The 24,465-nt window shown below is 38.9% G+C and overlaps 2 protein-coding genes across 6 annotated transcripts in view; both read right to left on the bottom strand.

Annotated features, from left to right (window-relative positions):
- Positions 1-753: 753 nt before the first annotated feature.
- Positions 754-20,427, bottom strand: LOC112056683 (RB-associated KRAB zinc finger protein). 4 transcript variants are annotated; one of them, XM_024097145.2, is made up of 13 exons: positions 20,022-20,427; positions 19,012-19,104; positions 18,527-18,655; positions 11,811-12,515; positions 11,317-11,447; positions 10,287-10,361; positions 9,619-9,757; positions 8,505-8,605; positions 6,237-6,327; positions 5,110-5,244; positions 3,925-4,122; positions 2,349-2,517; positions 754-1,245 (listed from the first exon to the last, which is right to left on the bottom strand). In XM_024097145.2, the coding sequence occupies exons 1-13, from the start codon at positions 20,088-20,090 to the stop codon at positions 1,241-1,243; spliced, it is 2,040 nt and encodes a 679-aa protein (XP_023952913.2). In that variant the 5' UTR covers positions 20,091-20,427; the 3' UTR covers positions 754-1,240. The 4 variants fall into 4 exon arrangements, with proteins under 4 accessions (XP_023952913.2, XP_023952910.2, XP_023952914.2 ...); XM_024097142.2 differs by having other exon boundaries at positions 2,335-2,517; positions 20,022-20,426; XM_024097146.2 differs by lacking the exon at positions 18,527-18,655 and having other exon boundaries at positions 2,335-2,517; positions 20,022-20,426.
- Positions 20,428-21,377: 950 nt separating this feature from the next.
- The window catches only part of LOC112056969 (zinc finger protein 888), an 18,203-nt gene continuing 15,115 nt past the window's right edge, over positions 21,378-24,465 (bottom strand). For both annotated transcript variants that reach the window (XM_052890343.1, XM_052890344.1), the window contains 2 exons: positions 24,280-24,465; positions 21,378-23,386 (listed from right to left, as the gene is read on the bottom strand). The exon at positions 24,280-24,465 is cut by the window's right edge and continues 969 nt beyond it. The gene's annotated coding sequence lies outside the window, so the exon portion shown is untranslated. The remainder of the gene's footprint in view (positions 23,387-24,279) is intronic.

The raw sequence follows: 24,465 nt of genomic DNA, 5'->3' as shown, positions 1-24,465 counted from the left end.
TATGTGGATTGGCACACTTTACATAAGTAGAGAATTAAGAAAATGTATCAGGTATGCAAGGTTTCCCGATGTTATAATTTCAGAAAAAATAAATTAAGGAGACTTAAAGTCTTTAAGAGAATTACACGAATATCTTAGCAATCCATGGATTCACCGTGCTAGTGCCGGGTCCATCGCGTGGTAGAGAGAAACTACGAGCAGAGTCCCGGACTTGTGACCAATGGACGTAGGTTTAAGGAATTCCTTGACAATCGATTACAATCACCTCTTTCGCTCCTATTTTATTTGATACTAGCGGTCGCCCGCGACTTCGGCCACCCCTAGACCTCTTTAATCCAGCCCTTACAGTAGTATCGCAGTAAAAATGGAGGCTCCTATTGATCGTAGCGTGATGAAATGTATACTATAAGCTGCCCAGGATTATGAAGAATAATTGTATCAAGTTTCGTTAAAATCCGTCGAGTAGTTTTTGTTTCTATAACGAACATACAGACAGACAAAAAATTTACTGATTACATTTTTGGCATCAGTATCGATCACTAATCACCCCCTGATAGTTAATTTGGAAATATATTTCATGTAAGAATTGACCTCTCTACAGATTTATTATAAGTATAGATAGATAATTTTATTTTAATAGATTGATAATAAAGACCAAAATAGTGAATAGGCTAGCTGATTTAAAAACAGATTTTTTGACAAACATCTAAATTACGGATATTAACCTTCATGGGTTACAATAAAATGAAACTATTTATTTTAGTAATTGTTTATTTTATATAATATCATATTATTCAATCAAAGGCATAACAGCATGCATCTTTATGACATTTCTGAACATAGTGCATGTAGCTGCGCAATACAAAATTTTAGGTATCAGCGGTAACACATGGGCGCGGTGGCGGGGCACCACCCGCGTCTCCTGCCCGCTGATAAAGATGCTTCCGACTATACTGCACTTCCAGTGCTCATATGACACGACTTGTGTAACTGTACGAAGCGACACAGCTGATAGATGCATCCGACTATACTGCACTGCCGGTACTCATATGACACGACTTGTGTGACTGCACCAAGCGACACAGCCGATAGATGCATCCGACTATACTGCACTGCCGGTACTCGTATGACATCTGCACTGCCGGTACTCATATGACATCTGCACTGCCGGTACTCATATGACATCTGCACTGCCGGTACTCATATGACATCTTCAAACCCCGGCACCGCGTCACCTCGATCAGCCTGCAAACATATTTTTATTTTTACTCTTTGTAGACCACAATAATTATAAAACAAGCGAAACAGAAATATACAGGATCACTGGAAACGTATAGCGATCCATTTAACACGTTAGCTACGGTACGAGGTCAATTGACCTCGTACGTCTAGTGTCTTCGAGAGTTACGAGGTCGATGGACCTCGTACTGCACTAGAAGAAAGAACAGAAATATCAGTGCCGCAGTGTTAAGGGGTGATAGTAAGGATCATTAGCTATCAAATTGAATTGGATTATATGGGGCAAAAGTGAACTATAAAAAAAAAAAAAAATTTTGCAATGGATTGCCACATATTTCTTTTATGTGAGTTAAATACATGAGTGTGTAGGCTTTCTTGGCTAAACTGCTCAACCGAAATGAATAGTTCTTTCACCAACGTAAAGTTGCATTATCAGCGAGTAACATAGATTATACTTTATATTACACATATTTTAGCACACTCAGAAGTGTGTTTGAGTTGAAATGGGGAGTGTTAGTTAACTGTCAAAGACGTTTTTAACCCTATACACAACGTTCACAAGTGCGTGACTCCACTCAAGGTCATTCTCTGCCATTCTAGGGTCTTATTTTGGTTACAGTTTGATTTGTTAATTAAGTTGTGCTGACTAATGTTGTGAATAACCTTTGTTTGACATTAGTTTTCTTATACGTCTGCTAAAACATCCTACTAATATTATAAACGCGAAAGCTTGTATGTATGTTTGGATGTTTGTTACTCTATAACGCCGCTACTACTGAAGCGATTTGGCTGAAATTTGGAATGGAAATAGATTTCACTCTGGATTAACACATTTTATTCCGCTACTTTTTATTCCGAAAAAAATCCATTGTTTCCCGAGATTTGCGAAAACTGATGATTTTGATGATATGAATGTTTGTTACTCTTTCACGCCTCGACTACTGAACCGAATTAGCTGAAATTTGGTATTGAGATATATTATAGCCTGGATTAACACATAGGCTACTTTTTATCCCGGAAAAATCCATGGTTACCGAGGGATTTGTGAAAAACTGAATTCCACGCGGGCGTCCGCTAGTAGATAATAAAGTGCACCTTAGTCCACGTACTGTCACAGCCGGCGTCGGGCGCGCTGCGGGCTGGTACGCGCGGGCCGCGACTCTTCTTCGGCCATGGCTGCTTGAGGTGCGCGTGCAGCACGTGGCTGCGTAGCGACGACGCGTTCACGTACGTCTTGTCGCACGCGGCGCACTCGAACGGTTTCAGGTCTCTGTGAGTCTGGAATATACAGGGTGCTCGGGTTATGTTCTTTACCGAAAAAGAGATGTTCCAAAATTGTATGGAGCCCAGGATCAGTCATTGTACCATAGCGTAAATAAAAGAAGATATTTTTTTTAACAATTTTTGATTATACAAATCTACGAATATACTTTAATTCTCTCGAAATAATATTCATTGTCTCTCAAGAAATGCAACACTAATATGGGTAATAATGGCGGATAGATGACGTTTTCAATGCAGTAGTCGATTTGACGTTTGCTGTCAATTGTCATGTCATAGTTGCTCTATGGACGCCATCTTGATTTAACTCAAAATTGGGGATTTTGTTTTATTTATTTCTTTTAATTTAGTTATATTTATTCGCTTTAATAAATTTTAATACAATCCTTGCATTTTTTAAATTTTAATGATACGGGATACAAGAGTGGACCTGTAATGGACCATCTATTTAAAATGTTCAAGGAACATGAGTTCTAAAATTATTATTCTCCGGGTAAATATTTCTTTTGTATATAAATTTTAAAATGTGTCCCTTATACGTATCCTTATAATTATGACGTAGCAAAGTTTTACGTATTTTATAATGCAAGGATAGATAAAGGCGTGTGTTACATGGATAGTCGGAGTTATTTGAATTACTTTGTATGAAAACATAAAAAGTTTTTATTTTTTTAGTTAAAAAAAATATTATTTGTGCTCCAGCGCCTGTAAGTGTAGTTTACACCTTGTAGTTATGTTGAATACTCCCGAGCACCCTGTATATGTAAAGGTCCAAAATTGTACAGAGCCACTATCTGCTAATTGGGTAATCAACACCAACCACAATCTCACATGATGGTAAGTGATGATGCAATCTTAGATGGAAGCGGGCTAACTTGTTAGGAGGATGAAAATCCACACCCCTTTTGGGTTTCGAACTTATAAAGAACTAATATTGAGGTCCTGGGTTCGATCCCCGGCTGTGCCAATGGACGTTTCCTTAATTGGTCCAGGTCTGGCTGGTGGGAGGCTAGTTACCACCCTACCGACAAAGACAAAGCTATTTAGCATTCCGGTACGATGTCGTGTAGAAACCGAAAGGGGTGTGGAGTTTTATCATCCTCCTAACAAATTAGCCTGCTCCCATTTTAGATAGCATCATCACTTACCTGCAGGTGAGATTGTAGTCAAGGGCTAACTTGTAAAGAATAAAAAAAAATTTAACCGACTTCCAAGTCAAAAACTAACCTAAACTAAAAAGCAAAAAATAACATCTTACACATGTGCTGCCATCTGATCAGTTTCAAGGCGGAGCCAAGCCAGTGACGTTTTAATACAAAACAATACATACAGCCGAACGTAGAACCTCCTCCTTTTTGGAAGTCGGTTAAAAAAAACGCGGCAGAGTGCTCACTCAACACTCACCCACATGTGCCGCGTCCTGTTGGCCTTGTTGACGAAGCTCTTCCCGCAGACGGCGCACGGGAACCGCTCGGCCGCGCCGTGCGCCCTGACGTGCAGCGCGAGGTAGTGCTTGAGGTAGAAGCGCTTGCCGCAGACGGCGCACTCGTACTTCCTGTGCCCGCTGTGCATCAGCATGTGCTCCTTCAGGGCCGCGAGGTTCTGGGGAAACAAATGAACAATGCCAATGATACAAATAATGACAATAATACAAATAATGTCAATGATGATCAATTGAAGGCTAATAATGATCAACTATACGTTGTTAGTAATGATGACCCATTGGAAGCTGCTAGTAATGTTCAACTATAGGTTGTTAGTAATACCAATGATGATCAATTGAAGGCTGCTAGTAATGATATGCTCCTTCAGCGCCGCGAGGTTCTGGAGAAAGAAATAAATAATGCCAATGATACAAATGATGATCAATTGAAAGCTTCAATTGAAGGCTAATAATGATCAATTGAAGGTTGTTAGTAATACCAATAATAATCAATTGAATGTTGATAGTAATGTCAGTGAAGATCAATTGAAGATTGCTAGTAATGCCAATGAAGATGAATTAAAGGTTGATAGTAATGTCAGTGATGACCAATTGAAAGCTGCTAGTAATGATCAACTATAGGTTGTCAGTAATACCAATGATGATCAATTGAAGGCTAATAATGATCAATTGGAGGCTAATAATGATCAACTATACGTGGTTAGTAATGATGATCCATTGGAAGCTACTAGTAATGATAAACTATAGGTTGTTAGTAATACCAATGATGATCAATTGAAGTTTATTAGTAATACCAATGATGATCCATTGGAAGCTGCCAGTAATGATCAACTATAAGTCGTTAGTAATACCAATGATGACCAATTGAAGGTTTATAGTAATGTCAGTGAAGATCAATTGAAGGTTGCTAGTAATGCCAATGATGATCGATTGGAAGCTGCTAGTAATGATCAACTTTAGGTTGTTAGAAATACCAATGATGATCAATTTGTTTTACAAAAATAGAAAATTTCAATAGTTTTTATTTTAAAATATTTGGCTCAGAGAACTGTAATTTTGTTTACAGCTAAATTATTTTTTTATGATAAAAGGTACATCGCGAGTGGAAAGTTATTAGGCGCGAAATAAACATAATTTCCTCTCACCTTAAACGACCTCGCACACTGGTCGCACAGGAACCGCTGCGCGGAGTGCTGCGGGTACTGCGTGCGCTTCTTGTCTGAATGGTACTTCTTGAAGTGGGACGCGTACATCTTGAACCCTTCGAATTGCATGTTGCACTGCAATAACAAAATATATAGTATTTATTTTAGTGACATCGATGTACATTAGGAATGATAAAGGTCCCAAAATACTTCCTTGTGAAATTTTACACTTATTATTTTACTGATAGTACACTGTCTTCTGATAGCTTTTAAATGATGAAAGTAAAATTATAGGCTCCCAAAACAATAAAAAAAATAATTTATGTCTTATGTCTAAATGTATTACAAAATCTTGAATCCCTCGAATTACATGTTGCACTGCAACAACAAAATATATAGCATTTATTATAGTGACATTGATGTATAATAGGAATGATAAAGGTCCCAAAATACTTCCTTGTGGAATACCAGAGGAACTGATGATTTAACATCTTATTTTACTGATAGTACACTGTCCCCTGATAGCTTTTAAATAATGAAAGTAAAATTATAGGCTCCCAAAACAATAAAATGTCTAAATGTATTACAACATCTTGAACCCCTCGAATTGCATGTTGCACTGCAATAACAAAATATATAGTATTTATTATAGTGACATTGATGTATATTAGGAATGATAAAGGTCCCAAAATACTTCCTTGTGAAATTTTACACTTATTATTTTACTGATAGTACACTGTCCCCTGATAGCTTTTAAATGATGAAAGTAAAATTATAGGCTTCCAAAAAAATATCTATGTCTATTGTCTAAATGTATTACAACATCTTGAACTCCTCGAATTGCATGTTGCACTGCAATAACAAAATAAATAATGTCATTTCATTGTTTTCATGCATTTATTATAGTGACATTGATGTATATTAGGAATGATAAAGGTCCCAAAATACTTCCTTGTGGAATACCAGAGGTATTGATGATTTAACATCTCATTTTACACTTATTATTTTACTGATAGTACTGTGCACCTGATAGTTTTTAAACGGTTAAAGGCTAAAGGAAAGGTAAAATTATAGGCTCCTAAAAAATTTAAAAAAAAAATGGATCTATGTCTATTGTCTATACATACCTGTTCGCATACTACTGTGTCGGTGTCATCCTTAGCTTTGACAGTAAACTGCTTGTCGTATATCTTCTTAGGGCAGTTCCTCTTTAGAAAACTGAGGAACAAAAAAGCTTTTAGTTGGCTATTTGACAGTTGTAACGATATAATTAAATGTGTTCTGTTAGTTTCGGCTTCTCGGTGTTTATAAAAAAAAACACTTTGTTAACTGAAACTGAGTTTTATTGTTTATAATTTAACTATAGTTCAAAATACGACAACAAACTCTATTACTATGGATCACTACGTTTCGCGACTCGCGAGGACCTGCAAAGGGTCTATAGGCGGCTAGTATTACCAGGGGCTTAGCCTTGTTACTTAGTCCAGACCGGCGGGCATAAACCAGGTCCGTAGCTGGACAGCAATTCGGCTAATCACCAGAACGACTGAATGTTTAGAGGCAGAGCTACGGTTTATAAAGCATATATATTGCTGACAGAACATTTATATCTGTGTCACAGCTCTGCATTACGAATATAGAATTTAGGGATGTAACAGTACGTATTACTAGCGGACCTTAGACCACCTTAATCCGGACATGTAGCAAAATCCGTTCTTAGCGGACACTACTAAGTTCAAACTGTCTCTCTGTTAAAAGAGAAACCCAATCTCAGGTCCAAATAATACAAATAATAATACAAACACAGGCCCAAATTAAATGAATGATTGATACAGAGCTGAAAATTGTCCATAAATTAGAACAATTTATGGAGAAATCGTGAGGTCAATTTCCAGAGAACCCTACATTGGCCTAATCAGTTAAATTACTTGTTACAGGTGAGATACAGATATCCCAAAATATAATAAGAGAAGATGAAGACCATTGTGTGTATTGTCTTTCAGCCCCTGTTTCACCCCCTTATATTAATATTTTAGCATATTTTTATACAACAAATAGTCCACCAGTTTTTTGAATATAAATCGTTCAGATTTATATTAGACTAGCGGACGCCCGCGACTTCGTCCGCGTAAAAATTGATGTATACTTCTCTACCTCTACCTTACCCTGCTCGTAAACCTACCCAACCCTACCCTACCCTACCCCTACCTTACCCCTACCCTAACCCTACCCTACCCTACCCCTATCCTACTCCTCCCCTACCCTATACGTTCCATAGCCTTCCCCTACCTCTACCTTGCCTCTACCCTACACTACCCCTACCTTATCCGTACCCTACCCTACCCTACCCTTTCCCTAAATTACCCCTACCCTACCTCTATCCTACCCCTTCCCTACCCCTATCCTATCCCTACCCTCAGCAAAATTGGTCCAGCCTTTTGTGCGTGGTGCAATGACCAAAAGACTATATTTTCCCAAGCTACTTCTTTGCTAATACTATAGAGGTAAAGTTTGTGTGGTTTTCGGGGGTAATCTCTGGATCTACTGGACCGATTTGGAAAATTGTTTTACCAATAGAAAGCTACGTTATTTGCGAATGTCATAGGCTATGCTTGATCCCCATATTCACACGGGAACGGGAACTACGTAAATGAAAGCGCGGGGCGTCATATAGCGGAATTTCTGCGTCTTTTAGAAATTTTGTATTATCTCCGAAACTATTTAAGTAATTAACATACTGTAAAGGGCAAATCTTATCTCCATAATATTCTTGTGATTATTAAATAATTTATTTTGATAAGGATTTAAGTTTAGTTGTGTAAATAATGACGTAAACCTTAATTTAAAATTTAAATAATTTATTAAAGTACTTTAGGTACTATATCTGCTAAAATATAAAAGATGGATATATGGTGTCGCGGACTTTTTTGTAGAACTTTTAAAGGTTCAAAAAGCCTCCATACATTTATTTCAGTTATACGCAATGGTTGAGGCAGCGCATGCGAATAAGTAAGTTTTTCGGTCCGACCTGTAAGAGAAAACCCGCGATAACTCAGTAGTTATATATGATAGAAATATAAAATATAGCCTATAGCACTCCCCGATAACGTAGCATCCTACTGGTGAAAGAATTTTTAAAATCGGACCAGTAGTTCCGAAGATTACCCCATTTCAAAAAATTGTTACAAACTTACAAACTTACAAACTTACACACTTTACCTCTTTATAATATTAGTATAGATAAACTTTAAAGAAAATAAAGTCAGCTACCAGAATCAAGAATTTTCGTAAATAAAAATGTTGATCGTCTCATCGAGATGAAGCTACTCACGAAAAATGAACTAGTAATCAGGTGTACAAAATGTTCTATGGATTAGTAGGAAGATGGTACTCACGAACTATTGCTATGTTTGGGAGACACGTCCAAATGTTGTCTGTACGCGCTGTGAGACACGAAACGTATGTCGCACGGCTCACAGAGGGGGCCCGAGGGACTCTGAAATAGAAAATATAAATTGTCTAATATTATAAATGCAAAAGTAAGTAAGTCTGTATGTCTTGTTATCGCGCGCCGCTTTTAAATTTACATGTTTTTAATAGTGTAGGAAATAGTAGTCTGTGACGGATCGTATATGACGTCGCTCGATCTCGTGTTGCCTTCAGTGTGCTCGTGGCGTTCGAGCCGTCCACATCTCTTGTTGTGTAATTCTTTATGGGCCACTTGGGATAGGCGGGGAGAGTGACTTGAGTGGAAAAGGGGAGTGTTTGATATCAGTCAAAGGATCCTTTAACCCTACACACATCGTTCATAAGTGCGTGACTCCTCTCAAGAAAAAAAAAAAAGGTTTTCAATTCAAGGTCATTCTCTGCCATTCTAGGGTATTATTTTGGTTACAGTTGGTTTGTTAATTAAGTTGTCCTGACAAGTATTGTGAATAACCTTTAACCTAATAACCTTTAACCATAACCTTTGTTCGACATTAGTTTTCTTATTTTTGTAATCTATTATAGGACTTTTAGTCCTATAATAGTCTGTTTGTTACCATTTCACGGCTACACGGCTGAACCGATCAATATGAATATTAGTCACACACACACAGTCGGCATGTCGTCATGAGTCGAAATAGTACGAAGCTAAGTTGGGAGTAGTGGGAGACCAATTGCTGGCGATATAAGAGACCGCTCGGGCGATCTAGCTCATTCTTGTCGTGGCATTCGATCCGTCCACACCTATGTTGGACTAATCCTGGGTTGTTATGGGATAGGCGGGGAGTGACTTGAGTGGAAGAGGAGTGTGTTAGATATCTGTCAAAGGCGCCTTTAACCCTACACACATCATTCACAAGTGCGTGACTTCACTCAAGGTCATTCTCTGCCACTCAGGGTTTATTGGTAACGACATGAATGGAGACATTAATGGTAAAAGAGACCTTGGAGCAAAACATGGGGTACTTTTTGACCCTAAAATAAAAAGAGAAGGGGGTGAAATAGGGGTTGAAGTTAGCTCACCGCGGTGTCGAGGGAGCGATGCTTCAGGTTGCAGTGCATCCGCAGGCCGCGCGCGTTCACGAAAGAGAAGCCGCACAGCGTACACACTACGTCGGTAGGGTGACGGACACGCAGGTGGGATAGATATGACGTCTTTTTACTGGAATTATAAAAAAAAAAAAAGTTGAGAATTTTTGGCAAACCTCCAGCTTCCCCACGATTGTACGCGAATCGAAAGCCTTCAAAGAATTGGTCAGATAGGCATTGAACTACTTACGGGTAAGGTCGAGAGTTGATCTAGGCTGGTTGGCCCTAGCTGACGGGCAATGAGAAGAGAAGGTTATGTGGAATGTGGGGGTCGAAAATGGTGTCCAGATATTTGTCTTTTGACATTCACACGCGGTTAACTTCGTCGTGTAGCAAAGGCTGCCGCTAAAATGCTATGTGCTAAAAGTCCCGCGTGCGTTCAACTGCAATGGAAGACTGCAAATGAACGACAAGGGGGGAGGAGCATACGCTTATAATCGAGCGTAGACACACACCCTTTTCGGTTTCTACACGAATGATTATTATCGAGTAATTTATCAGCCGACAATATCTATACTCAGAGGCACAATTATCCGCCCACTTTAATATACTCGCGTCATGTTAAAGTGTGCGGATAATTATGCCTCTGAGTATATACCGACCTGTATTCTTCATTGCAAAGCTCACACTTGTACGTGACTCCATCGTGCCACAGAGCGTGGTTCTGCGCTGTCTTTCTGAAACATTACAATAACACTTTCAAAATAAGAATTATTTCAAAAACTGTATGATGATGATGATGATGATGATGATGATGATGATGATGATGATGATGATGATGATGATGATGATGATGATGATGATGATGATGATGATGATGATGATGATGATGATGATGAAGATGACGATGACGATGACGATGACGATGACGATGACGATGACGATGACGATGACGATGACGATGACGATGACGATGATGATGATGATGATGATAATGATGATGATTTCCAATAAATAAAATACTCTATCTTAGTACCCGTACCACAGTCTATACGCTTACTTTGGAGCTGAGTAGTGATGTGTATCTATGTGTATATGTGTATGTATGTATTGTTGAAATATAACAATTTCCATCATTAACAACCCATATTCAGCTCACTGTTGAGCACGAGTCTCCGCTCAGAATGAAAGAATGAAAAATAGTCTACCACGGTGGCCCAGTGCGGATTGCCAGACTTCACACACGCAGAGAATTGAGAAAATCTCTAGTATGCCGGTTTTACTTTACTGTTTGAGACACGTGATATTGAAATCCTTAAAATATAAAACTAGTAGTTGAGAGATTAATATCTTAGCATTCCATGGATTCACCATGTGGGTGCAAAGGCCATCGTGTGGCAGAGAAACACGCCGAGCAGAATCCCGGACTTGTGACCGACGGGTGTAGGGTTAAGGAATTTTTTAACAATCGATTAATACTCCCCTGCTCCGCTCGTGTTGTTCTCCCTGCCTAAACACATTTGGTAAGATCCTATTAGAGCAGCTTTGGATACTTGTTCTAATATAGAACTAGCTGCACTTCTAGAGAGGCCAAGGTCTTTAAGCAAGTTATAGAGAGATTTTGCTGGTAATCCTCTCGCAACTACCTCTACGACGTATAGATTTACCACATAGTCATTAAAAGAAACTTACTTAAACGTGGTGACCAGCGGACATGTGTTGCAGCTGTATCGCTGGCTGTGGTTCTTGACCACGTGGTCGCGTAGTTTGCAGTTCTTCTTGCAGCGGACGCCGCATATCTCGCACACGAATTGACCATATTTCTGGAATTTTTCGAAGAAAAAGGTAATTATGTATTATCATATTGTTATATAGTTTACCGACTAAGGATTTCGGAAACACCACAATGGCCGTTAAAAGTATATACAAAAAAAAAACGTTTAAAATAAAAAGAAGTATTAGCCCATTTTATGGAAAAAAAATTGTAGTACAAAAAAAATAGTTTCAATAGTTGAAACTAGTTGGTTTAACTATTGAAACTTGGATTTTTGTATTATGAAGAAAAATCAATATAACTTAAAAACCGTAAAATTTCGGCTAACATATATTTCGTTGGCCTTGATATCAGCTATCATCCTGTAGAGTATGTCTACAGGACATCCTGTATATATAAAAAAAATACTTACATCACTGTGTTTCTCCAAATGTGTGTTATATGTAGTAACAGTAGAAAACCCTTTATAGCAAGTCATACATTTGTACAGAGAATTCTTAAAGTTATCTGCCTCTTTCCTGCTCTGTATTGTAGCCAGTTGTTCTTCATGACTCAACTTTGTGACTACAAAATACTTTAAATAGTCCTGATTTTCAGATTTAACTGGTTTTTTGCGTTCTTTTTCATTTATTGTCCTCTGTTTTTTCGGTTTTGGGGCAGCTTTCTCTTTTTTCATTGCTGCTTTGCGTTTTTTCGTATTTGTCGTTGATTTTTTGGCATTGACTGCCTTTATTTTGGCAGCATCTACAATTACTATTTCACTATCATTTCTATTCTTTTTATCAATTATTCTTTCTACATCACTATCGCTGCCAGATCGCTCAATTTTTCTTGTATCAATCTTGAACTGTTTTATTTTGTGTGCATTGTATAGAAAATCTGTATCGTTGTCAATATCATCATTTAAGAACTCATCATCACTATTAATATCATTTATTGCCTCTATTTTTGGTTTAACATCAACTTTTGGTTCACAATCAATTTCTATTTTGATGTGTTCAATTTGATGATGTACATAGTGTGAGTCACAGTGGTCAGGTTCAAATACTTTGGCGCTTAGATTTGTTGTCAGTTTGTTTGTTGCTCTGTTAATTGTTGATATATCTTGTGTGGTTAACTAAAATCAACGACAAAAATGTCATATTTATGGTTCAAGATCTGGCATTAGAAATATACTCAGAGGCACAATTTTCCGCCTACTTATATGACGTGAGTATAATAAAGTGGGCGGATAATTGTGCCTCTGATTATATATACCCTCATCCAAATTCAAAATTCAAAAATGGTCCGAGAAGAGCCCACAACAAACTCAGTCAGGGTTTTTTTTGTTTACCACCATTTTACAAACTAATTTAAAACCAAGCATGTGGTGGATTATTGGCCTAACCCCTCTCATTCTGAGAGGAGACTCGAGCTCAGCAGTGAGCCGAATATGGGTTGATAATGATGAAGCTTTTATTTGACATATTAGATGTGTGGCGGACGCGTAAATACTTGTACTGCATAGCTTAATCACATAGGAACATAATTAAAACTTATTAAATATCTATAATATGTTATATTACATTTGAATGTATTAAATTTCTTTAACATTACATTTTACATAAATATGCGTTGTTAGCCAATGTAATTATTTAATATATTAGATTTTAGCGCGCGGCCTTAGTGTGCGTGCGTTGTACACTGCGACGCACACAGGCTACTAGTTAACGGTATCGCACGCGGCCCGCTCGGTGCCGTGCGCGGCGCGGCGAGTAGTCTCAAGTCTGCTTTCGGCTATACTTCGCGCGCATACCTATTCTGTTTAATTACGTATCTGCTAAATAGCTATAGTTTCTAGTGTTCTATGTATCTACTCTTTCTTGTGAACTTTATACTTGTGCCTGTGCTGTAATAAACATTCTTCCGTGCATCTCGCTATCTTTCACTCACTGTCCTACTTGATCTATCAAGACTTTTATATTAGCGACACACAACCCACGCTATACTGGTGAACCCGACGTGCGTACCATTCGTACGTAACAGTGAGTACCTATATTACAGTGCGGTGGGGCCACGAAATAAGAGGTGAGCGTTTTTATTTTCTAAAAGTAAAATAATAAAATGTCACAAGACAAAGTAGACAGCAAAGCTGACTGCGGTGGCCTTGAAGAAGTGTCAAAGATTGGTACTTTACGGTGCCCGCCATTTTGTCCAGACGAGGCAGCGCTTTGGTTCGCGCAACTAGAGGGACACTTCATATTATCTAAAATCACTAGTGACACTACGAAATTTTACTTTGTGGCCACGCAACTAGAAACCAAGTACGCTATTCAAGTAAAAGATGTTATTACCAATCCGCCGGCGACCGACAAATATGATAAAATTAAAAGTGAATTAATTAATCGGCTCTCAGCTTCTTAGGAAAAAAGGATACAACAACTCTTGGTCCACGAGGAGCTGGGAGACCGCAAGCCTTCTCAGTTCCTGCGCCATCTTCAGAACCTGGCAGGTCCATCGGGGGCTACGGACTTTGTAAAGAGCATATGGACGAGCCGCCTGCCACAAAACATCCAAACGGTAATAGCGTCACAGATAGGTGACATAGAAATAGACAAGCTAGCGGTAATAGCGGACAGAGTTCACGAGATAGCACCTGCGTCTCCCCATCAGGTTGCCAGTACCTCTTCGCCCGGCAATGATGACGTAGCCAGGCAGGTAAGCGAGCTCAGTAAGCAAGTTGCTCTCCTTGTCACTCACATGGACAGAAACCGACGCCCACGTTCACGCTCACGCTCACGGCCAGGACACCGAGAATATAACCGGTCTAGGCACCGTCAACCACCTGAATCCCACCCGCACTGTTTCTACCATTACACATTTGGCAGCAAGGCGCAAAAGTGTAAGCAGCCCTGCTCGTATAAGGCGGAAAACTCCATGGGCGGTCGCAAGTAGCGGCCAACCACTGCCCTTCCACGTCAGGCCGTCTATTCATCACTGACCGGACTTCGAAAATGCAGTTCCTTGTAGACACTGGTTCCGACTTGTGTGTTTTCCCCCGGTCTGCAGTCAAGACGCCCTGTATAAAATCCAAGTATGACCTAGTAGCAGCTAATAACACGGTTATTCATACCTATGGCCCTAGACGTCTTCAGCTAGACCTTGGACTACGAAGAAGCTACTCCTGGAGTTTCACTGTAGCGGATGTATCACGACCCATAATCGGCGTTGATTTTTTAAGTTTCTATAACTTACTTGTTGACTGCAGAAACCAACGACTTATTGATAATGTGACGTCACTCTCAGTTTCCGCAGCCCACGCTCGATCTTTGGAGGATATCGCATCAGTAAAAGCTGTTGTTGGAGAAACTCCGTTCCACCAGATATTACGCGAGTACCCAGAAATCACGCGACCTCCAGGCACACATATACCGGCTAAGCACAACACGCTTCATCACATCAGGACGACACCAGGACCTCCAGTTTCTTGTAAACCTCGTCGTCTGGATCCTGTTCGACTACAAATCGCTAAAAAAGAGTTCGAAGACATGCTTGCAAGTGGCGTTGCTCGACGATCAGAGAGTGCTTGGTCCTCGGCTCTGCACCTAGTGAAGAAGAAAGACGATGGATGGAGACCCTGTGGTGATTATAGAGCATTAAATGCTAGAACTGTACCCGACAGGTATCCCATCCGTCACATTCATGACTTCTCCTACCAACTTTCCGGTTGTAACATCTTCTCGACAATAGACTTAGTAAAAGCCTACAACCAAATCGCTATAAATCCAGAGGATATCCCTAAAGGAGCCCTTACCACTCCATTTGGCCTTTTTGAGTTCCCTTTCATGAATTTTGGCTTACGGAACGCAGCGCAGACCTTTCAGCGTTTTATCGACGAAGTTTTGCTTGGATTGGACTTCTGTTACGGTTACATAGACGACATCTTGGTTTTTTCATCCTCTCCAGAAGAACACAAAAACCATCTTCATAAGGTATTCGAACGTCTGCGGCATTACGGCATTATCGTTAATTCATCGAAATGTTGTATTGGCCAGCCTGAAGTAACCTTCTTAGGGTATCGTGTATCATCTGAAGGCACGAAGCCATTAGAGTCCAAAGTCGAAGCCATATTAAACTACCCGGTTCCTAAGACTGTAAAAGCCCTACGACGATTTTTAGGGATGATTAATTTTTACCGTCGTTTTGTCCCAAACGCTGCTCACATTCAAGCTCCATTAAACGCAGTTTTAGCTGGACCTACAGTTAAAGGATCTCATCCAGTAGACATGACACCAGAGTTACTGAAGGCATTTGAAGACTGCAAGTCATCTTTATCTACAGCTACTCTCTTGTCTCACCCAGATGCATCAGCTGAGTTGGCTATAGTAACTGACGCATCAGATACTGCTTTAGGTGCTGTACTTCAGCAGAAAAAAGGCGATATTTGGCAACCATTAGCCTTTTACTCACACAAACTCAGCAACTCGCAGAAGAAATACAGTCCGTACGATCGCGAGTTGTTGGCCGTGTATGAAGCCATCAAGTACTTTAGGCACATGATCGAAGTAAGAACATTTGCAGTTTGGACAGATCATAGACCACTTTCCTTCGCTTTCAAGCAGAATAAAGACAAGCAGTCACCAAGGCAATTTCGCTATCTGGACTTCATAGGTCAGTTCACTACGGACATAAGATACTTACCTGGAAAAGAAAACGTGGTAGCAGATGCTCTGTCTCGCGTTGATGAGGTATCAGCAGCTATTAACTTCGAGGAACTTGCACGACTTCAGGAAGAAGATCCTGAACTGCATGACCTACTTCTCCATGGCTCCACATTGAAGCTAGAAAAAATCGCTACTCTCAACAGTAACTTACCTGTTTACTGCGATACATCGGTTTCAAAACCCCGTCCATACGTAACACCACAGCTAAGGAAACAAGTCTTCAACTCGCTTCACAATCTTCATCATCCGGGAAGTTCAGCTACTGTACGACTGGTCTCACAACTCTTTGTTTGGCCAGGGATTCGTAAGGATTGTAGAGAGTGGGCTAGGCAATGCGTGCAATGCCAGACTAGTAAAATTTCTCGCCATACCATCTCTCCTATTTCTCCTTACCTCACTCCTTCTTCCAGATTCTCCCATATCCATCTTGACCTAATCGGCCCGATGAGCCCATCTTCTGATTACAGATATTGTCTCACAGTCATCGATAGGTTTACGCGGTGGCCTGAGGCGTTTCCCATAAAGGATATGACGTCGGAAACATGTGCAGCTGCTCTGGTATCCGGCTGGATAGCCAGATTTGGATGCCCTGCCCGAGTGACCACAGATCGCGGTCGCAACTTCGAGAGTCAGCTCTTCAAGACCCTCACCACGTTAATCGGAGCACATCATTTCCGCACTACAGCCTATCATCCAGCTGCTAATGGCATCATCGAGCGCTTTCATCGTCAGCTTAAAGCAGCCATTATGTGTCACACGTCCAGCCAGTGGACGGAAGTTCTTCCAATAGTGCTGCTGGGAATCCGAAACTCGTGGAAAGAAGACATCAAGACTACACCGGCTGAACTTGTCTACGGAGAAGCACTGCATCTACCCGGCCAATTTCTGTCTCCAGAAAAAGATTATACCACTGGTGACATAACCCAATATGCCACTCGTCTTCGGTCTTATATGACCCAACTTAGTCCCAAACCTACTTCATGGCACTCTAATTCGCCATTCTATATTCCGAAAGACTTAAATTCGTGTTCTCACGTATTCGTTCGACGTGACCACGTTAGAAGCTCTCTAGAACCTCCATATTTCGGACCAATCGAAGTCCTTCATAAATATCCAAAGTTCTTTTCATTTAACATACGAGGTAAACCGAACAACATCTCAATCGATAGACTCAAGCCGGCTTACCTCACAAAAGAACCAGACACAAACCGAAGTCCAGCAGATCCAGAAGAAAACCGAAGCCCATCTAAACCGGAAATAAACCGAAGTCCAGCAAAACAATCACCAGATAAACCAGAGCAAAGACGAAGACAAGAAGAATCAGAGGCAACCAAAAGACCAGAGAAAGTGTCAAGAAGCGGACGTCGCGTTAAATTCCCAGACTTCTATCGACCGTAGTTACGGTCTGGCCAGGGGGAATATGTGGCGGACGCGTAAATACTTGTACTGCATAGCTTAATCACATAGGAACATAATTAAAACTTATTAAATATCTATAATATGTTATATTACATTTGAATGTATTAAATTTCTTTAACATTACATTTTACATAAATATGCGTTGTTAGCCAATGTAATTATTTAATATATTAGATTTTAGCGCGCGGCCTTAGTGTGCGTGCGTTGTACACTGCGACGCACACAGGCTACTAGTTAACGGTATCGCACGCGGCCCGCTCGGTGCCGTGCGCGGCGCGGCGAGTAGTCTCAAGTCTGCTTTCGGCTATACTTCGCGCGCATACCTATTCTGTTTAATTACGTATCTGCTAAATAGCTATAGTTTCTAGTGTTCTATGTATCTACTCTTTCTTGTGAACTTTATACTTGTGCCTGTGCTGTAATAAACATTCTTCCGTGCATCTCGCTATCTTTCACTCACTGTCCTACTTGATCTATCAAGACTTTTATATTAGCGACACACAACCCACGCTATAGATGAATAAATATCTGATGATGTTAACACGAGTGATGATATTTATCTAACTTTAATTAACTGTTTGTATCTGGCAACCCCACAATTGCAGTGTGAAAGCAGGCAACCTTTACTTTTTAATTTCTTTTGGGTATATTCTTTGAACTAGTGTAAGATTTTCATTAATTAAGCAAAGATTAAATAATTTAATAAAAACATTAATCATACACTTTACAAGTTGAGCTAGTTAGCTCAACTTAAAGAATTAAAAAAACATCAAGGATCTACTAACTGGCAGGAGTCTATAAAATCAAAGAATACTGTATTTTGTCAAAAACCAGATGTTATAGAGCTTGGTCATAGCATGACGCGTTTGAAAACCACATAACTTGAATTTTAAGTTTTCAACTAATTATTATCACCATCATCTAATAGTATTATTTTTTCGACTTTTTGACATGGTAAAGCTAGCTGCAACCCCATTTTGCAGGATTTGATAGTGAAAATGCTTACAGAATTATTATTTTTCCATAGCTCCATCAATAAAGTGTAACTCCTCAAACTCTTGTCTCTAAACTTGTTACAGTTTAGCAATCTCTGTGCACATTCTGTGCAAAACTCCAGCGCAAAGTTATGTAGAAGCTGAAATTTATTTTAGATAAAATAATAGTCTCTGACTGAATAGGACAGACATTGCGAAATATGTAGACTATGGAATCCTACAAAGTTATATTTATAAATTACCACCTCCTCTGTTTTGTCCACACAAGTGGAGAAGGGAATGTTAATTGATTGTCAAGAAATTCCTTAAGCCTATACCCAAGGTCACAAGTCCTGGGACTTACTTACGGTGTTTCCTCTACCACAAAATTATGGTACAATTGTTGTTGCTGCAACTGGTTGGGGCATACTCTGACGTTATGTCACATAAGTCTTAGCTGCGATTCATAATAAATTAATAAACATAGTCTATTTCTTGAATATTATTATTTACTTACCAATTTTCCAGTCAAGTGTTGGTAAGCCTCTCCCAAATTGTACTGTCCCATGGGGTACAATTTACAATCCGTTGCTAAGCATATCAAGCAGAACTGTGGACAAACACTATATCATTGAATGGTTTACTTGACAGATCAGTGTTGCTAACAATTTGTCCATTTGAAATGGACAAATTTCAACCTGTGGCAGTACATCGGGAAATACAGCTATCCCTTCCATTACTTTAAAAAATATGGAACTGGGACAATTTTAACAACAATGGACAATATTTTGTCAATTTCTCTACACATGATAGCATGTTGGTTGGTTTGGACATATCATATTCTGTGGTAATGACCACTTGGAAAACATTATTCTGGGAAATGTGGATGATCTGCTACAAGGTAGATCTCCAACCCGATGGTCAGATTTTCTCAAGGAAACAGAAGCCCACACGTTCAATAGTGCTGTAGCCGTGTAGTGATGAATGAAAAACCCACGACTGATGCACCTCACTTCCCCGCACGCACAATTTCACACCCGCAGTCTTTCTTTTCAGTGTGACAAGAATAGATAAAATAAGGAATGAGTATATAAGAGGAAGTCTGAAGGTGGCGCCAGTGACAGAAAAATTGAGGAGTAGAAGGTTAGCTTGGTATGGACATGTAATGCGTTGGGAGGAAAGTCATATAACTAGAAAAATGTTAAATGTGCAAGTGGAAGGTCATAAGAGGAGAGGAAGGCCAAAGAAGAGATGGTTGGATTGTGTGAAAGAGGACATGTGTGTAAAAGGAGTGGATGATGAGTTGACGAGTAATAGAGACAAATGGAAAAGATTGACATATTTTTCCACTTGAATGGAATAAGGGTAAGGAGATAATGAGTCTTTCTTTTCAGATTTGTCTTTAATTCCATTATTTATTCATGTATATATAGTTTTCACATCTAACAGTATTTAATATCATTGACAACATCCCAAGCTTTACCTCTTTAGCATAGTGATGATTACAATATTGTCAAAAGCACTTACATTTGCAGTTGATACATCCTGACTTGACTTCACTCTCCCTATATTATTTTTTGTAATGCTTAGCTCCATAATGATGAAAGTAGAACATAACACAGAATCATTGGGTATTCTATATTATGCTAGCATTAAAGCTTCATGACAATGTTCTAAGTTTGTTTCCTTTAAGTGTAAAAGTATTATAATTAAAGAAAATCACGAACATTACTTAGAATAGTTACAATATAACCACCGTACGCAGGAATGACACCGTTAATTAAATTTATCGTACAAATGAAATATTTAAAGTTTATACAAGTAATGACAACAAATAGCACTGAATTATTAAAGGGATTCTTATTTTTATTTTACAAAACCAAACAAACAGTTCTAATAATACGTTTTTTTTTTGACGTGTCGTATCATTAATTAGTGTTCTGTTCTGTGGTCGTATCACAGATTATTAGATATTTGACAACCTATATTTTTTTATAATAACGCCGTGTCAAAGATTAATATATTTCAAGAAGTGAAGGTTGATGAAGAAATACACTGTAATCTTTGCAAGAAAACGTTATTAATGGTCTAAGAAAACGTTGGACATTGTAGCGCTACTAGTTCCGCAAACGAAATATTTTTGAACTAAATAAGCGGCAATTTAAAAAGGAGATTTTTTGATTATTTTTTCATTGATGTAACATTTAAAATTACTCGTAGCGACTCGTAAATCTATGCTTAAAATAGTTTAAAAAACCAATCCAGTAAAACAAAACTAAGAATTTTTTGAGAATTTGAGAGAAAAAAATTGTTACTCGGTATCGAAATCACGATTATTTTAACGTACCTTCGTCTTACACCATTCCACTTGAATATCACGGATTTCTCCGGAATAAGAAATAGCTTTTATGTTGCTAAATCATCATCATCATAACATCAGCCGATGGACGTCCACTGCAGGACATAGGCCTTTTGTAGGGACTTCCAAACATCACGATACTGAGCCGCCTGCATCCAGCGAATCCCTGCGACTCGCTTGATGTCGTCAGTCCACCTGGTGGGGGGTCGACCAACACTACGCTTTGTAGTGCGGGGTCGCCATTCCAGCACCTGGGGACCCCAACGTCCATCGGCTCTTCGAACTATGTGCCTCCCATTGCCACTTCAGCTTCGCAACACGTTGAGCTATGTCGGTGACTTTGGTTCTTCTGCGGATCTCCTCATTTTCAAGTCCTATATAATCTGTTCCAAATATTAGCCCGGACAAAAAGATAGACATTTTTTTTTAAAAAACTTGTATGTGTTTTAGTACTATGTAAATAACTAAGTATTTAAAGTAATAGTAGAAGTGGTTAAATGATAAGGGATATTAAAACACAAGTGTATTTCATAAAACATTCAAATATATTTTTGGGATCTTTTTTCCTTAATCACAGAATACAGAATGATCCAGAATGAGTCTTTACAACAAGCCGGTGAAATCTTTATACAAAAAAACAAACGTCACGCGTCTCCTTGACATTCGCATATACAAAGTTTTTTTCATAATTTGTATTTCAAAATTTAACAAAATTAATATAATAATCAACGGATAAAAAAATACTCCAACTTATTTCTTTAGTTTTTGTTAACAGTTGTTAAAATATTTAAAAACATAAGACGCCATTTTTCTTGAATAATATTAAAAGTTACTGATGCGACGGTTCGTATCGTACTGACTCGATAAGGTATTCGTTTTTGGATTTAGTATTTGGAACGGCTGTGTTCCATGGGCTCTATGCCTATTATTCTTTAATCTGTGTCCTTAACTAAGTAAATTAAAAAAATATATATCCTTCTGTGTTTGTGACTCTTGTGAGCCACTCGTGTTAAAATTGTGTCTAATGTATGTCTAGGCTTTCAGCTTCGTATTTTTTTAAATATGACCAAAATTATTTTTTAATCTTAATACATATTAAGATACATGCCATGTCTGACATATGTCATGGTCCTAAGGAGCAGGTCTCGGAGCGCGGACCCTCTTCAATCGTTTTCCCTCCTATGTTTACCTGTCTGAACCATAGTCCGTAGACAATTATTATGAAGACTAATTTATGGACTTGTTAATTAAATTAAAAAAATAAAAGTCTTTTAGTGCCTCAATATTACTAATTCAGTAAGAGATCTTGCGACTCTTGCGAGTCAATTATTGTGTCCATGCCGTGTTTGTCATGTGTCTGGGAATCATTAAGGGACATGTGCTAAGCTTGAATCCTACGACTCTTCGCTAGTGTCCATGTCGTGTCTGACATATGTCATGGTCCTAAGAAGGTCTCGCGGCGCAGACTCTCTTCGGTCGCGTCGGATGCTTGTTTTTCCTCCTATGTTTAACTGTCTGCACCGTAGTCCGTAGGCAATTATTATGAGAACTAATTTATGGACTTGTTAATTAAATAAAAAAAATAAAAAATTGATTCTTTAGTGTATATTACTAATTCAGTAAGAGATCTTGCGACTCTTATGAGTCACTTGTGTCCATGCCGTGTTTGTCATGTGTCTGGGAATCATTAAGGGACATGTGCCAAGCTTGAATCCTACGACTCTTCGCTAGTGTCCATGTCGTGTCTGACATATGTCATGGTCCTAAGAAGGTCTCGCGGCGCAGACTCTCTTCGGTCGCGTCGGATGCTTGTTTTTCCTCCTATGTTTAACTGTCTGAACCGTAGTCCGTAGGCAATTATTATGAGAACTAATTTATGGACTTGTTAATTAAATAAAAAAAATAAAAAATTGATTCTTTAGTGTATATTACTAATTCAGTAAGAGATCTTGCGACTCTTATGAGTCACTTGTGTCCATGCCGTGTTTGTCATGTGTCTGGGAATCATTAAGGGACATGTGCCAAGCTTGAATCCTACGACTCTTCGCTAGTGTCCATGTCGTGTCTGACATATGTCATGGTACTAAGAAGGTCTCGGGGCGCAGACTCTCTTCGGCCGCGTCGGATGTTTGTTTTTCCTCCTATGTTTAACTGTCTGAACCGTAGTCCGTAGGCAATTATTATGAGGACTAATTTATTTAAATATAGTGATAATTTAGTCTCTCAATATTACTAATACATTAAGAGATCTTGTGACTCTTGTGAGTCACTTGTGTCCATGCCGTGTTTGACATGTGTCTGGGAATCATTAAGGGAATTGTGCCTAGAGCTTGAATCCTACGACTCTTCGCTAGTGTCTATGTCGTGTCTGACATATGTCATGATACTATGAAGGTCTCGGGGCGCGGACTCTCTTCGGTCGCGGTACGTTGCTATGAACATGCAGAACATGCTGGTTCCTCCCTCTAACAGTCGTGAAGCTTTTATCACAAACATTGCATTTATGGTACGGTCTCGTATCTGCCGAGTGGGTCTGTGGAAAAGGATAGGCTAGTTGAGTAGAGAGGTTATAATAAAAATTGATAGTAAAAATTGTAATAAATATATGTTAAATTTAGGTTGAAATTTTTATTGTAAATTTTCACATCAAATATAATTATGTTATTAGGATAAATTATTGAAATTAACATTTTAATTGTAAAAATCTTGCATACTGTAATCAGTTGAATGTATAGGTGACTCAATAATTTTAAGACATGTACCACATTCTAGCAAAAAAATGATTTGATTTGATTTGACACTTTTGAAATGGTCTTAAACAATGATAATTTTATACTATAGATCGGTTACGTCCCTACAAAATCACCGGAAAAAAGTGATCCGAATAATAGGCTACAAAACGGACCGCACAGATGCACAGTTTTTTCTTTAATACAATATATATTTATGTACTAGCAGACGCCCGCGACTTCGTCCACGTGAAATTTAGTTTTTCACAAATCCCTCGGGGACCATGGACTTTTCCGGGATAAAAAATTACTTATGTATTAAACCTGAGTAATATCTATTTCCATTCCAAATTTCAACTAAATCGGTTTAGTAGTTTCGGCGTTTCAGAGTAACAAACATGCACACAAACTTTCGCGTTTATAATATTAGTAGGATGAACAATTAAAAGAGTAACTCTAAAAAATGAAAGAACTTTCCATACAAACTTTCAACCCCTATTTCACCCCCTTCTATTTTTATTTTAGGATCAAAAAGTATCCTATGTTTTGCTCCAAGGTCCCATGGGAATGGGAATATTGGTCATATTATAAAAGATATGGCAAATATTCTTTAAAAAAAAAAAATATATATTACGTTCGTTCGTTCCCAACGAATCGCTAACACTCGTACTCCCGAGCACCCTGTATATGAACTTACCAACAAATGTCGTCTAGCGTTGGATGGGTGTGTGAATGTCCTCTCGCAGACGGTGCACCGGTGTCGAGCCTCACTGTGCAGCTGCATGTGCTGCACCAGGTTGATCTTGCCAACGAATCGCTAACACTCGTACTCCCGAGCACCCTGTATATGAACTTACCAACAAATGTCGTCTAGCGTTGGATG

Source organism: Bicyclus anynana, chromosome 27, assembly GCF_947172395.1.
Source record: "Bicyclus anynana chromosome 27, ilBicAnyn1.1, whole genome shotgun sequence".
NCBI lineage: Eukaryota > Metazoa > Arthropoda > Insecta > Lepidoptera > Nymphalidae > Bicyclus > Bicyclus anynana.
This window is presented reverse-complemented; position numbering and strand designations above follow the sequence as displayed.